The sequence below is a fragment of the Acanthochromis polyacanthus genome, chromosome 1, assembly GCF_021347895.1.
Source record: "Acanthochromis polyacanthus isolate Apoly-LR-REF ecotype Palm Island chromosome 1, KAUST_Apoly_ChrSc, whole genome shotgun sequence".
In the NCBI taxonomy this organism is placed as follows: Eukaryota; Metazoa; Chordata; class Actinopteri; family Pomacentridae; genus Acanthochromis; species Acanthochromis polyacanthus.
In genome coordinates, this window is record NC_067113.1 from 16,425,769 (window position 1) to 16,441,077 (window position 15,309).

The 15,309-nt window shown below is 41.9% G+C and overlaps 1 protein-coding gene and 1 long non-coding RNA gene across 3 annotated transcripts; one reads left to right on the top strand and one right to left on the bottom strand.

The window, feature by feature from the left end:
- Nucleotides 1-734: 734 nt before the first annotated feature.
- LOC127530556 (uncharacterized) lies at nucleotides 735-8,044 on the bottom strand. The gene is made up of 2 exons (XR_007937134.1): nucleotides 7,946-8,044; nucleotides 735-2,995 (listed from the first exon to the last, which is right to left on the bottom strand). It is a non-coding gene; the product is annotated as an uncharacterized LOC127530556 (long non-coding RNA).
- On the top strand, nucleotides 6,878-14,050 carry zbtb42 (zinc finger and BTB domain containing 42). 2 transcript variants are annotated; one of them, XM_022195498.2, is made up of 2 exons: nucleotides 6,878-7,279; nucleotides 8,516-14,050. In XM_022195498.2, exon 2 carries the CDS (start codon nucleotides 8,530-8,532, stop codon nucleotides 10,123-10,125), a length of 1,596 nt encoding a protein of 531 aa, XP_022051190.1. In that variant the 5' UTR covers nucleotides 6,878-7,279; nucleotides 8,516-8,529; the 3' UTR covers nucleotides 10,126-14,050. The 2 variants fall into 2 exon arrangements, with proteins under 2 accessions (XP_022051190.1, XP_022051189.1); XM_022195497.2 differs by lacking the exon at nucleotides 6,878-7,279 and adding an exon at nucleotides 7,372-8,192.
- The last annotated feature ends 1,259 nt before the right edge of the window (nucleotides 14,051-15,309 follow it).

Here is a 15,309-nt window from a genome sequence, read left to right on the forward strand (position 1 = left end):
TTATTCTCTTCAATAATAGTTTAGTCAGAAAATGATGCAAAAAATGTTCCCATCTTAACCTTATATATTCATCATTGTGTCTATTGAGTTTTCTGTCAGAAAAAAACTGAATAATCGCATGAGATGATGTGCAAGACAATGCTTTCGTAGAAGTGATTTAATTTTATTATGTCACCACTTTCATTCCAATGAGCTGTAGTGAGGATGCAATTTGAGTTTGTTTGTGTTTTCTAATGAATAATTTGGTGAGAAATTGGTGGAAAATGCTAATAGGTTTGATTAAATTTACTGTCAGAGAAGACAAAGAAAGTAAGCAGTATATTTCAAGATATTTATCTCTTTGGAGCTGGAACCAATGAATCTGGATTTGATTTTAAGTTTTTAAAAGCATTTATTTGGATTAATCACATAATCAGTTATATAAACTAAACTACACTGTTGCCCCAAGCTGTGGTAGAACTGGAACTATTAAAGGTTCATTTTTAATAATGATTTCATATATGTATTGTTTTCTTCATTAATAATTTGGTCAGGAAATGATGAATACCAATCCCAGGAGCTCACCCAAGTTCACATACTTAGATAATACATACTAAAATGTTTTCAGATGCTGCACAAGATTCAGTCTTTGTTGCAGTTCAGTGGCAGTTCTATTCTAGTATTAGGACAATTTGCTTTCCAATCACTACTTCTGCAACTAGTAGTGATTATTTCAGTTATAGAATAGAATAGAATAGAATAGAATAGATCAACTTTATTGTATTACCCAGACAGTGACAGAAATTCTCCTTTGACAAGTCTCCAACAATAAAATGCGATAAATATCAAAGCACAGTTAAGACACAAGCTCACAAAGTACAGACCTCTAAAGGAAATGTTAAAAAGAAACAGCAGCCGATAAAAATATATATATGTACTGTTCAGTGCCTTATTTCATTTTGTTCAGTGCTGTTAGTGAGGTGGGAATAAAGGATTAAATCTATCGATCTTTTTCATCATGTATAATTTGGTCAGAAAAGGATAAAAAAAATGCTCATATTATTTTGTTCAGCCTTCCAAAATCACAAAGTACTGTGTTTACTGTCAGAGAAGACTAATTAAACCAGCAAATATTTCCCCTTTTGGGAACAGGAACTAGTGGATTTGGGTTTTTTTAACTATAAGTTAAAATGTAATTTTATTAAATGTCTTATCAACAATAAGACCTTTAGACAGACTCATGCAGTCCAAAGGGCTTCTAAGTAAATGGAAATTATCTGGTTTTATTAAAAAACAAATAGAGAGAAATTAAACAGTCTACCCTAAAATAATTATACAAATAAAAATGTACGTCACAAAAAAAGTGCAGAATGAATAGTTTAGTGAATGCTTTAGAGCAGACTGCACCAATGTCACTTTTGTGTTCTCAGAATTTGAATTTATTTGTGTGAGCAGTTCTAAGTGTTTACCCTTTTATTCAAGTAATTCCACTTTTCATTTGACTGAAAAAATCTACATTTATAAATAATAAAAGGATAAAATGCTGGACACAGTCAAATAAATAGATGAAGACTTTCCAGACAAATGTTGGCTGAATAAAATGTGTTCTGAACTTTAGATTGTCAGGAGCAAATGTTGAGTTTTGAACTTTCAAAACATCGCTGCTCCAGCATAATATCACTCTCGGACATGTAGGCTTCTTTTCACGAATAAACCTGTATTAAAAAGTACCAGACAACCATTGTAAACAGCGGCTGTGATGCTCTTATTCTGTTGCTTGTCAGCACTGAAGCGTCAGGCTTCTGCTGTTTGATTCATGACTTATTTTCAGAGACACCTGAGTGAAAAACATTAAAGTAGTTGAGACTGCTGATGCTAAAAAAAACAAGCTTTCTTTCTGGGTTGCAGTAAAAGGGCCTTCGACATTTCCAGTAAAAGCCAACTCAGCCACTAAGTGAAAGTTCAGAATCACACATGTAACCTTTAAGTGTCTTATTGGGCAACCAGGGATAAATCCTTCTAAATATACTTCTGCAACGGCATTCTTTTCTGTCTAGCAAAATCATCAGGTATCAGACTTTATCAATAAGTAGTATTTTGAGTAAGTAAGTTATAAAACATCAGGGCTGTTAAGAATGGAGATGTCATGTTGCTAGATGAAACTATAAAAGGGCAATCTACATAAAATCCTTCCGATCGATCTTTAATGTTATGTCAGATTATTACCTGGCGAGTTATATGAGGTATTTATAGATAAACCGTCATCTGCAACTACACAGAACTCTCTGCTGGAGAGGTAGGAGTTAAACCAGTTTCGGACAGGTACAGACAGGCCAGCTCAGTCTGGAAGCCTCTGTATCAAATGAAACCCTCAGATGACTCTGTAGACTTGATCAGAATGTTTCTAAGTAGGAGGTCCTTCATGTAAAACATTCTGGAAACATCTCTGTAATAGTGAAACACGCTTATGATATTCTTGATGTCTGAGTCGTTATCAGGTTTGAAACTTAATCAGTGTTGATTGAAAGTTGTGTTAGAAGTGCAGTAAACTATAAATATGCACAAAATCTGAATGCAAGACAGCGATTGTGTAAAGTTACCAGAACAGGATTACAGGGACAGCTGCCAGTGTTCCCTCTGTGATGAAAAACTCATTGGCCTGTGCCCTCTGTCTCTCAGCCTCCTCCGCTGTCATTTCCCCTCTTTGTCACTCACACTGTAATGTGTTCCTCACTGCTACTATGCGTCAGCTTTGCCAAGCTGTTCCTGTCATACAAACAGAGCTGACCGAGGGTATCCCACATTTTCTGCTGTTGTTATTCAGCGGCGCTCTCCTCGTCCTCCTCCACGTCCTCCTCGTCTTTCTCGTCTGTCTCCGGCCCGCTGATGGGAATGCCTACTCTGTTGTTGTGCAGGTTCAAAGCAAAAGTAGCAAGATCAAAGAGTCAAAGTGAGCTAATCATGTCTTTCCTGTCAAAGACTCGTCTGATCTCTGAACCCTGTCCACTGGCAGTATCTGTGAAGGAACAAACAGCACAGAACAGAACTTACAGTAGAATAGATAACATGCGGCAGCAACAATTAGACACAGAAGGGCAGGAGGGCTGTAACAGGGAGGGAGGTGAGGCAGGGGGGAGCTGACCAAAACAGCATCTCCAGGCAACAGCAGAGCAATGGTGCATGAACTGTCACATTATTTGACAATAGAGATTAGATAAATATAACTAAGTGGACCAATTACACCAAAAATTGCTGCATAAATGAGGTGCACAACAGTAGTATCACTGCAGACGTGAATGTTTCAATAGAAGAGTGATAAAGAGATGCTTATTGAATTTAAAGAGTACAGCTGTTGTGATAAAATAGTCTACATAAAATTATGGCCATAACATTAGGACTATTTTAATTTGATTGAAAGGTGCAACTGTAAAAAAAAAAAAAATAATAATATGAAGAGATACGTTTGAAAATTTCTGCAGAGATGTGATTTGGAACAAGGTGACACAGTGTAACCAGATCAAATAGATTATTGTGACTATTCTGCTCTTGAAGTTACATAAGGGGGAAATTTAGATATGGCATCTGTTTGTTAAAAGGTTTTAAGGATGTTTAATAATGCACGATGATGCATTACAAGAAGCCTCAAACTGACATTTACAGTGCAGTGCAAATCCACTCCTACAGTGAAACTTTGCTCTCTAGTTTTTTACAAATTACAGATATATGAATATTGTGTAAATGTACACAAAACCATGGCTACAACATTAAGACTAAGTTTGATTGAAAGGTGCAACTGTAAAATAAAAGAAAAGGTGGGTTTGAAATGAATGATCTGGAACAAGCTGATGCAACATGTCATGACATCAAGTGGATTATTGTGAGTTTGCATGTTCTCCCTGTGCATGCGTGGGTTTTCTCCCGGCACTCCGGCTTCCTCCCACAGTCCAAAAATATGCTGAGGTTAATTGGTTACTCTAAATTGCCCGTAGGTGTGAATGTGAGTGTGACTGTTTGTCTGTGTATGTAGCCCTGCGACAGACTGGTGACCTGTCCGGGGTGTCCCCTGCCTTCGCCCGGGTCGGCTGGGATAGGCTCCAGCACCCCTTGCGACCCTAATGAGGATAAAGCGGTGTATAGAGAATGGATGGATGTTCCTTTTTTTTTTTTGTCTACACAAGAATGATTTCATGTTTGAAATGTTTATTTTTCACTTTATAAAAGATTTTTGAACATTTTTATAATTCAAAAAGAAGAATATTACACACAGCAGCAATAGAAGAATGTCCACTTCCGTTTTGTTGACACTTTTCCAGTCTTTTCCTCCAGCTGCTGCTGCTCTCTGTCTCTCCAAGTTTGTGCACTGCATCACCTCTTGTATGATAGTGTCAGTGATAAACAGCTTGCGGGTAGTGATACAAATATTACAATTTCTTTAAAATGTATAAAAGGTGACTTAAAAATTTAAAAATGTGGGTTTTTTTGAGGAATAACTGGAAAATGAAATGCTAAAAAGTTTTCACTACAAAGATGTTGCAAGAAAACGACCTCACTGAGTTATTTTTGACCTACTTGGGTTAAGGGGAAAATAAAAAATGTGAAAGCTGTATGCTAAAAGGCTTTAAGATGCATTACAGGATTCTCACACTGACATCTACAGCACAGCTCAAACCCAGCACTGTGATGAGACCGTGGACCAGTGGGGAGAGTGATGTGGTTGGACGCTGGCTGGATGGCTGGCTGGTTGGCTGGTCAGGCTACACTGGAATGCAGGGTCTTTTGTTTGTCTGAGAGAGGAGTGGGTCAGGGGGAGAATGCCATTGATGATTGCAGAGAGGAAGAATGAACCTCCAGGAAGTGTTCTCTCTCTCCCAGCTCCCCCACTCTCCCACTCTCATTCTCTCTCCCTCTCTCTCTCTCTCTCTTTCTCTATCTTTTTCTGTGTGTGAGAACCTTCACCGTGCCGAGCCTCTCTCCGCTGAGGCCACGGTCCCCAGGCACAACCACTGCTTTGTCTTGCCCTGTGAACACACACCCCTCCTCTACTGGGCGCCTACGTTTGCCAGGGCCAGGGAAACACAGGGCCACTGCTCCTATTCTTATCCACATCGCTGCTCCTGCATGGATGCTGTGTGTGTGTGTGTGCATCAGCGCTGAATGGTAAATTGTTTTTCATGTGGCACACATCTGACACTTGTACTTCACTGGGTGTTCTGTCATAAGAAACAAGTCAGTTGTGTTTTGGGTTTTTTTTTTTTTTGCATCCTTGCTCCCAGTTCATATACAGTCCATCCATGCTCATAGATCAAATCAGGGGAAATTGTATTTAGCGAGCATGACGCCGCGTTGCTCATAATCATCTGGACATGACCACAGTGCAGATATCCTCCCTGTGTAACAGTAACAGCCGGACTAAAAATGGAATAAAGCAGTAAGTGGATAAGAATCTAGCTGGTGGCCCCTTCCGACCAGTGGCTGCCGCCTCCCGTCACATTGCTCATTCCCCTCTGTGTCAGAAGGCTGGAAGAGCTGCAAATGGCCCTTTCAAAACACACGACAGCTGGAACACAGGGCAAAGGTGACTGAGGCAGTTGGGGGAGCATGGGGAGGGACGGGGGGGGGGGGGGGCAGGGAGAGGGGGGCACGAGACGAGCAGCTGCAGCCTCAAGCCCCTGTTCTCTCCGCCGTGCCACCATATCTGGCTTTAACAATTACAGAACAGGCTCCGGTTTGTGTTTGTTGGATTGTGTCTCAAATAGTTTCACAAATTTGTAAAAACTTCCTTAGAAATAGGCACCAGTCGTGTCTTAAGACAATCTGATCTGAATAATTCATAGCCAGGACCTGGTGTTGTCTGAAAAAACAAAAGCACAGGGTGGTTTGGTGCCAAGGAATTCCACAACTCAAAGCAGGATTAGAGAGAACAGCCCTTAAAAGTTCCCAGAGGACCACTGACCCTCTACATGATTTAAACTTGTTTGATCAGTTTAGATACTTCCACAGATATCGGGTCTTTGGGACAAAAGAGAAGTCTTTCATTCATCCACAACAAACCACATGAAAGCTTTTCAAGTTAATCAAATCTAATGTCTGGGTTTTAACTTCATTAAAATTGGCAATTTTATTTGGTAAAATGTCTAATTAATCAGATACATTTTATAAAGTACATTTTTAAAGTCTAACTTTTAATCATTCTCTGAAATTTGCTTTATCCAACTTGTCTGTGCTGTTTATTTGATTTACTTATGATATTAAGTTGTTTCCACTAGTCGTATTGTTGCAGTGGTTACAGACAGATTTGATTTCCTTTAACATTTTCTTAGTGTAAAGATTTTCTTCTTTATTTACCATTAAGAACTTACAGCTTTTGAAGCATTTTTTTAAAGACTAAAATTAGTATTGGTCTATTGGTGTGTGGACTGAATTTAATACTGTATTTTGTAATAGTTAGAATTGTTTTAATTATTAGGATTAAAAAACAACCATAATTGAGTTAAAAATGCATTAAAGATACACAGCAAGTTTCCACCACATGTTTTCTCAAACTCCTAAAAACAAAAATTCTGAGGAGTTTCAGCTCTCCAACAATGCATCTGGAGAGTCTGTTTATATGCTAGTTTCGTTTCTTATGAACTTAATTTAATGAGTTGAATGAATTCAAAGCTGCTCATCATTTTAAGTCTTTAAGTTATGGTCACATTAACTAAAGTTATTAAGATCTAAAGTTGTCTGAAAATGACATTTTCAAGCTAGTTGACTAAAAATGAGCAAATGTCACATATTTACATAAGTAAAACAGAAAAGATGAGTTAAATTGACTGATTTAATTTATGAGGTTTAGTGTAATATAAAGAAACTTGCTTGCTTATTTGAAGCCCTATTTAAAGGGAGAAAAAACACCTTAAAGAGTAAAAGTAGCAGTCAGTCTTGTGCATTTGTTCCATTTTTCCACTTTTGTTCACTTTGCCACACTGGAAGGATTTATCACATTGAAAGCCCCCCCTGTTCGTGAGACAGGTGTTTTAATAAGGCAGCCAATTGATGTCCCCAGTGTGCTCTGCTACTTGCTGCCGCTGTGTGAATTCGCGGAGTAGTACAGAACTTATTGTGGCCGCGGCGATATCGCGAGACTTGGGCCATTATCAACCTGCTTGACACACAGCAGCGCTGAGTGCAGCCTGCCTTACCAGGGTCGGACTGAAGCTCAAGAAACGACAAGGAGAAGCGAACATCTGGCCGCACATCATGAAAGGACATCGGGGCTCGTAGGAGATAAAGGACGACGAAGCGGGCGGGAATACATGTAAGTGCAGCGTTTTCTTTTTGTGCTCGGGAACGGGAGAAAGTTAAAAGTGTGTCCCCCCTTCGCCGTTTCGTTCAGCGCAGTTGGCTTTGCTGTGAGTTCCTCTGCTGTTTAAAAGGCTTCCAGCAATGCGTTTCCCAACACGGACATGGAGCTCGGTTTACTGCGCCCTTGGCCCTCCTGTCTCCTTCCTACACTTTTCTTCCTCTTCTGCGTTTAAAAAGCAACCCAACCTCTGCGCGTAAAATTACTCCTCTTCTCTCGGCAGCATCAAACTTTAATCCACTTCAGTTTTTTCTCTCCAAACTTGCCATCTTCTTTCTATCTAATTTGAATTAGCCCCTTTAAACAAATCTCCCCAGTTGTGCGCGGGTGTCCGATCTGTGCGCAAAAAGGTGCCACAAAGCGATTTATTGTCATCCGCGGGTCTGTGATCATTTACCGGATTTTTTCAAAAAAGTTGGAAACGCCGCGTAATCTTGCGATCCCTGTTAATACACATTTTTTTCTTTAAGTTGTATGTCTTTTTTGGACTGCGTAGCCCAGAGTTACCATATGGCATAAAGGAGAGCACAGCTGGAGGTAGCGTTTCCATTGCGGTGATGTCAGAGCAGCTGACTCCACAGCTTGCAGTGTAATTAGCAAACAGAGCACCAGTTTACTCACTCTGCACTGGTCTCATTTTTTTTCACGTTAGCCTCCTTCCCCTCGATGGACGAGTGCTCCCGTTCCCACAGCCGCCTGCTTGTCCTGTAAACACCGCTGCTTTGTGTGCGTTTGGAGAGAAGGAGGAGAGAGAAAAAAGGAGCACCGGTGCGCCACTTATTTTTTTGGAAGCGCAAAGAAGTCCGACCACAAAGCGGAATACTTAAGATAATCTGGAGAGTGGGTCCGTTCACGCCGTGATACATGGGTGGGTGAGCGCAGCGTAGCGTGTCCTGCACCACTGGAAAGAATGTCGGATTTCTGTTCTCAAGTTGGAGAAAGTTAGAGATGCAGCTAAATGTGAGATCTTAGTGAATGAAATGCAGGTATTCTGAGCGATTTTAGGAGCTGCTTGATGGTTTTGTGTGTTTTCCGACACTTTTAAATCATTTGGCACAAGTTGCTGCTCACATTTCTACTGGTTTTGGACACTTTGGTGCTTGTCTGTGATCTGTGACGCCTGCTCCGCTGTGCCCTCTAAATGGCTTCATTTCGTTTATCCAGTATCCTGTTTTTCCTGTTTTTCATCAGGTTATGAAGGAAGAATGGAGTTCCCAGACCATAGCCGCCAGTTGCTGCAGTGTCTGAGTCAGCAGCGTCACCAAGGTTTCCTCTGTGACTGCACTGTTCTTGTCGGGGAGGCTCGATTCAAAGCGCACAGAGCCGTGCTGGCCTCCTGCAGCATGTACTTCCATCTCTTCTACAGGGACCAGCTAGACAAAAGGGACGTTGTGCATCTCAACAGTGACATTGTGACAGCCCCAGCTTTCAGTCTGCTCCTTGAATTTATGTATGAGGGGAAGTTGGAATTCAACACTCTGCCAGTGGAGGATGTCCTGGCAGCAGCCAGTTACCTCCACATGTATGATATAGTGAAAGTGTGCAAAGGCAAGCTGAAAGATAAGGAACTTTCCTCCCTGGATGAAAAGATGGGAGAGGGTTTGGGACTCAGCTGTCTGGACAGGGAAAATTCCTCAGATGGCGAGCTGCACAGTAAGCAGCTCATTCGGCGACAGCCCCAGACACTGTCTCAGGGGCTTCACAGGGCCCCCCCAGCAGAAGAGTTTGACATGGACAACAGTGAAGTCAGGCTGGCTGTCACAGATTGTGATAGGTCTACACAGACCAGGCAGAAGGCAAACGGTCACTCTGGCAGGTCCCCGGACCTTGTAGGTGTCAATTATGTGTCAGCAGAGGCCGAGCCCTGTGTCCAAACAGCTGGAAAAACAAAAGCTGATGTCAGTAGTTCCACCGTATTGCTGTCCCAGAGGTCCCGGGCTTCAGATGACATGGACTGTGCACTGGATTTGTCTTTCAAGCCTCTGTCTAGCAGAGATCCCTTACACCCCTCCTACGTCTCGGGACAGCTGGCCCTCGACAGCCAGCAGCAGGGCACTGAGCCACTTGTTAAAGACGAACACGACTTGCTGTCAGAGCAGGAGGACAGTGAGCCGATGAGCCCTGAGAGCCAGCGCTTTGGGAATAGTGCCAGGAGCTCAGTGGTGACAGGGTTCGCTGCCCTCTTCCCAGGCAACAACGGCTCCACAGCCGCCCTGCTCTCCCAGGAGGAGGACCTGATGGACGAGGAGGGGGAGGCCTGCCGGGGGAGGGAGGGCGCCCCAGGCAGGGAGGTGGTAGACGGGAGGGGTAGACTGCTGGGGGACAGCGAGGAGGAGGAGGAGGACGACCTGGCCTCCTCAGACATCTCCACCTCCAGTGGGGTGCTCCTGCCCCCGGGGCAACAGGTGTGTGTGTGTCCCCTCTGCAGTAAAGTCTTCCCCAGCCCCCATGTGCTGCAACTGCACCTCAGCTCACACTTCCGCGAGAAGGACGGAGCCCGATCCAAGCTGTCCCCCGACGGCTCAGTTCCCACCTGCATGCAGTGCAACAAGACCTTCTCTTGCATGTACACTCTGAAGCGCCACGAGCGCACACACTCTGGCGAGAAGCCATATACCTGTGGCCAGTGTGGCAAGAGCTTCCAGTACTCCCATAACTTGAGTCGGCATGCTGTAGTTCACACACGTGAGAAGCCTCACGCTTGTAAGTGGTGTGAACGGCGTTTCACTCAGTCTGGGGACCTCTACCGCCACATCAGGAAGTTTCACTGTGGCCTTGTCAAGACTCTCGCCATTGGATAAAACACCTCTCACCAGTGCCATGACATAAGACAGAGTGTCTTTTCATACACTGAATACTACTACTGAACAATTCTCCCATTAGTATACACATGTTGGCAGTTTGTTGGAAACATGTCTTTTGGATTCTACCCCATGTGGCATTTCTCAAGTTAAAGATGTAGCAACTTTAAACTGGAGCTGTTTTCTGTGCTGGACTGTGTCGTAGGCGTATGTAATGGTCAGAGGCAGTCAGTTTGAGGTGCTCGGGCTGTTAAGATAAAACTGGGTGCTGCGAAACTCAAAGCTGGATGTGTGTAGACAAAGGTGAACAAATCAGATGATGCACTTGTTTGTTTCTGTTTTGTTTGTGTCAGTCTGTCGAGTTTATTTGAGGAGTGTATTTGCTGAAAGGAAAAGCCTCCTACGTTCGTACCCTGTGAGCAAAATGGGCGATAGCTAATGCTAACATACGTTAATACAATCGTCAGAGAGACTTTATTTGTGCACGTGGGAGATCAGAACCGTCCGTGAGTAGCAATATATAATATTTTTTAACACCTGCATTATTATTATTATTATTACTATTTATTTTGGGGATTTTAGTCCTTAACAACTATCACAAGGCAGCAAAACTAATGAAGTTTGACTACTGCAAGTATGATTTTGTTTGTGGAAGTATAATTTTTTTTTGGTTGAAATGAAGTTTTGTTTTGTAATAAGAAGCAGGCAGACCATCGCATCACCATGCTATTTTATTCTTTTTTTGTTTTGTTTTACCTTGGGTTAAGTTACCAGCTCTTAGGTTGCTAATGTGGGTGAGCACATTGATGGATTGACCTTATAATTGTGACTTAAATAGACGTATAATGAGAAGAGGGATGGAGAGTAGTTAAAAGCTAATGCCTGTAACACTGGTGCCTACTGAAATTCTTAACACTTCACCTAGTGTACTTACTAAAACTAGAATGACATGTAATACCATGCCATGCCTTTTCTTTTCTTTTTTTTTTGTTTAGGCCTTTACAAAATATAGATTACACTCCACACACCAGGTAGCAACTGAGGTCCACTCTGGAACTGATCCGCGAGTGTCCTTTTTTAATTAGACAATTTACAAGAATGTAAAAAAAAAAAGTAGATCCAGCTCTTGTTAATTAAATGCTTATTGACTTGTCTGCGTTAAAAGCAAGTCAAGTCCAGCAAATTACCTTGTTATTCCCTGGTATGGCATAAAGGGTACACTGTCATGCTGTTTAGGACCCTCAGCAGGCAGAGAGGGGACAGAAGGAGACAGGTGGATGTTTGTCTGTTGTTAGCAATGTTTGTCCATCAAAGCTCGGCTGAATCTACTGACTTTTCTTTCTTTGAATTAATCCATTACTGTACATGTCTAAGTTACTACTGATGAAGTTGGAGCCTTTTAGTGATGCTGCCCTTGAAGGAGTCTCTGGGCAGCAAATGGATATCTTCTGTCTGTTCACATAGATGCTATATGGATTCTTACCAGGGGTGTAGCACTAAAAGTTCATGATATTTGTCTAATCTGTCCTGAGAAGACTTGATCAGAATTTATTTATTAGTTTGACTTGGTTCAGGGTTTACCGTAGGTGTAGTTCTTATTTCTATAAGCTTGAAAGACATTGCTGTCTTGCCTAGCGATCTTGGTACTCATTAACTGGTATTGGGGCTGTCCATTTTTTTTCTCTCTGTGCAAAATCGAGTTACTGTAATTGTATTTTAATATATTGTGTAGAAAATCTCTGCGGAGTGTTCAAGATTTGTCACATGGAACATAGAGAAGCACTTGTTTTTAGCATGCATATAGTTTCAACACTATTGTCTAGGCTGCTATTTCTTACTATTTGTATATTTATTGTAAATATATACTATATTTATCAAACGGTTTTGTTTTTTTCCATGTTACTACACACGTAAGGTCGACAGAGTCAGGTGTCTTATTAAGGCTGCAGTCTCTTAGTGTCATGTCTTCCCCGGGGAGTTTGGTTCCTCTTCCATATTCAAAGATTTTATTGGACTCCGCCTCACTACGAATCAGAGCGGTTAATGCTGCTCCGACTGCTGTTCTGCCAGAGGAAACAGTTGTTCACAAGCACAGCCACACTGATATGGCACCGGCTACCTATAGAAACGAGACAATACAGGCATTGTTCACCCCCCACCAAGTCCCAGGTAGTTCTCAAGGGATCATTGTGTATCTCTCTCCTGGCTGTGGGGGAAAAAAGGCAGTTCAAGTCTCTCTTTGCACTTTTCTGTATTGAATGGAGCCATTGGAATGTGAGAAATGTATTTAGCAAAGGGAGACCAAGGAGACTGTAAACAGGTGTATTGTTTGGAGGCATCAAAGAACAGCCCCCCTCCATCCCAGCATGCAGTAAATAAATGCTTCATTGTTCCGCCACATGCAGGAGATATGACTATGAATTATTAGAGCATTGCGCTTCAAGTGCCAGATTTGGAAATATTGTTGAGATTGACAACAATATGTCTGCTGGCTGTGGTGATTGAGGTCAAGAGTCCATTTCAGCTTAGACACCCCAAGGTGGTTTTCTTTGGACTTCTTTCAGGAAAACAATTGAATTCACATGTAATTTCTGAGAAGGTTTTTAGATGTTTGTTTTCTTTTTTCTGGATAAAGACCAAGTCAAGATGGAATTACTGCAATCTGTTTCACTCCCTGACCTGAAGTTAGCAATGGGGCTCGGATGAACAGAAAACACTCCTGTTGCTTACTCGCCTTGCCAGTTAGATCACTTCAGTTAGTCATCAGAGTGGTAGATATATTTCAGATACGTAGATGTTACGTAGTGCTGATGATGTATATTTCAATCAGAGCACACAGGAATGTAGACTTCGTCTGTTTTTTTTATTGAAGGAACCTTTTATGTGGTGCAAGTTAAAATTTGCTTGATTCTCTAATGTACATGTGTACAGAAGTAGACAAACTAACGACATGTAAAGAATTTTCTTTTTGTTTGCAGTCTTTATTTATACCTCCAGGATGATCACCAAATGTGCCTTGTAGACACACAAATAGGTGTTGCATCTGGAGAAGCCCTTTTTCTATATTGTGCATTTTTGCCCTTGACTGCGGTTATGAAGTTCACATCACAGCAACAGTGGCCCGCTGAACATTCACAACAGTTTTTTTTTTTTTTAAATCATATCAAAATGTTAATGAAGACAAAACTAAAAGTCCATTTATTAGTGCTGCTTTGCGAGAGATTAAGTTTTGGAATTTATGTGAATAAATTTGTTCTGGATGTGTTAAACTGAAGTCAAGCATTTTTTTGTGTGTTTTGGCTTCTGTCAGCCAATACTACTGGGAACTAACAATCCGTTCCTTTTTTATTTTAATGTCACTGTTGAATGTGAAACACTGAAATTTTGATTGTTGACTTGAAACAGTGCTACTCTTGATCGAGGGCTATGTTCGCCTAACTCATGCTGTATGATCTTTGAAGTCAAAAAATGACTGATACTGGAATTTTTGTCCTCTGCAGGTTACAACTGTGAAATTGTGTATAATCATGAGAAATATTTATTATTGCATATGCTTCTTGTGTAACATTTGACTGTCTCGGTTTTAATTTGGTTTAAAAAAAAAAGCTTATAAATGTCAAATGAAAATCTTTTTAATAGAATTTGTAGAAGTGCCATTAGAATTTAATATAATTTTTTAATAAGAAAGGTATATTTTATAGTAATCAATTGCTTCAGTGTTAGTGGTGTAGAGATTAGAGGACAATCTTTATGCAGAATTGACATTGCTTAGATATTGAGGCAATTTACTTTGATCTATAATTGTATGTGCATTTTCTTTGTTTGCGCTTTTGGAGTGTGCTTGTGTGCGTGTGCTGTGGAAATGTGACAATCTTGATTTAGGTCTTTATTAAGATTATACATAGAATTAAATGGAACAACTTTCTTTGTGTGGAGTTCATTCATTTCCAACACTTTGTACTGACACACGACTTACAGAGCAGTTAATTATCAGCAAATGATAAGCTTTGAGTTTATTAAGAAAATACAAGCAGACTTGGACACTCTTAACGACCTAAGAATGCTACTGAGGAGTCCTTGTGTGACACATAGCAGCAACAGCCAGGCAGACAGCATGTGTGGGCAGCGCTGCAATGTGTACAGAGACAACAGAATGTGATAATACTGCTGGTCTTACAGGCCCTATCCCTCCGAAACCATAAACTGAGCTCAAGGACGAAACAATTTCAAGATGGGCTCCCATTGTTCCTGACCTGTTGCCAATACTCTCCAAAGGAGATAAACCCGACATAACAAAGCCAGTTGACGCTGTTGTGTAATTATTACTTAAAACTCAACTCAGTCATATCTGCTTCAGCAAACTACACCGCACACACACATCTAATTGTATGTAAACAAACGCATTCCAAATGTGTGTCTAATTGAGGAACTTCATGCCAATTCACTGGACAGTTTCAATGGCGAGAACTTTTAATTATTTCCCTGCTGCACCATGAAAGAAATCCAGCTGCTTTGCTACGTGATCCCAATAGGGATGTGCCCGGGTTCCCACCACCCTCCCCCAAATCCCAGCTCACCCATTCTGGGAACGCCATATAGACAAGGGCCGCATCCAACTGCCCCTGCCCCCATCTATCCTACCTCCACCCCCACAGTCCCCAAAACCTCGGCCCCAAACCTCGGGCTCATCCCACCACTCCATTGTGTGCGTGGGTAGTAGCTCAGCCAGGCTATTGTCTGGCCCAGCTCCCCAGCACGTACTTTATGCACAAACAGACGACACAGCGGCGCTAGCCAGGCAGCTCCAACATAAAGAAAACAATGTCCTCCCAAGATCATTCATAAACACCCCGAACAGCCCCAGCCAGCTCACAGTAAATAAGGGCCCTCTGCAACGCTGCGGCCACCTCGCACTGTAAACATCCACAGGAGCAGGCCTCGGTGCGCTCGCTGGCACCCACATCTCACATCTGCCTAACGGGATCCGGGGCTTAAACTGCCTGGTGTGCGAGTATGTGTGTGTGTGTGTTTCTTTCTTATGGACCAAAAACCTTCACATGGAAAGTAGGGGCCATGTGATAGGGCTTAGCTTGCTGGGTGACGAGCTGGGATATGTGCAGTGTAACTCGATGGTGTAATAAAACATTCCTCTCCGAGGCTCAAAGCCGGGCTCATTTGGCTGCG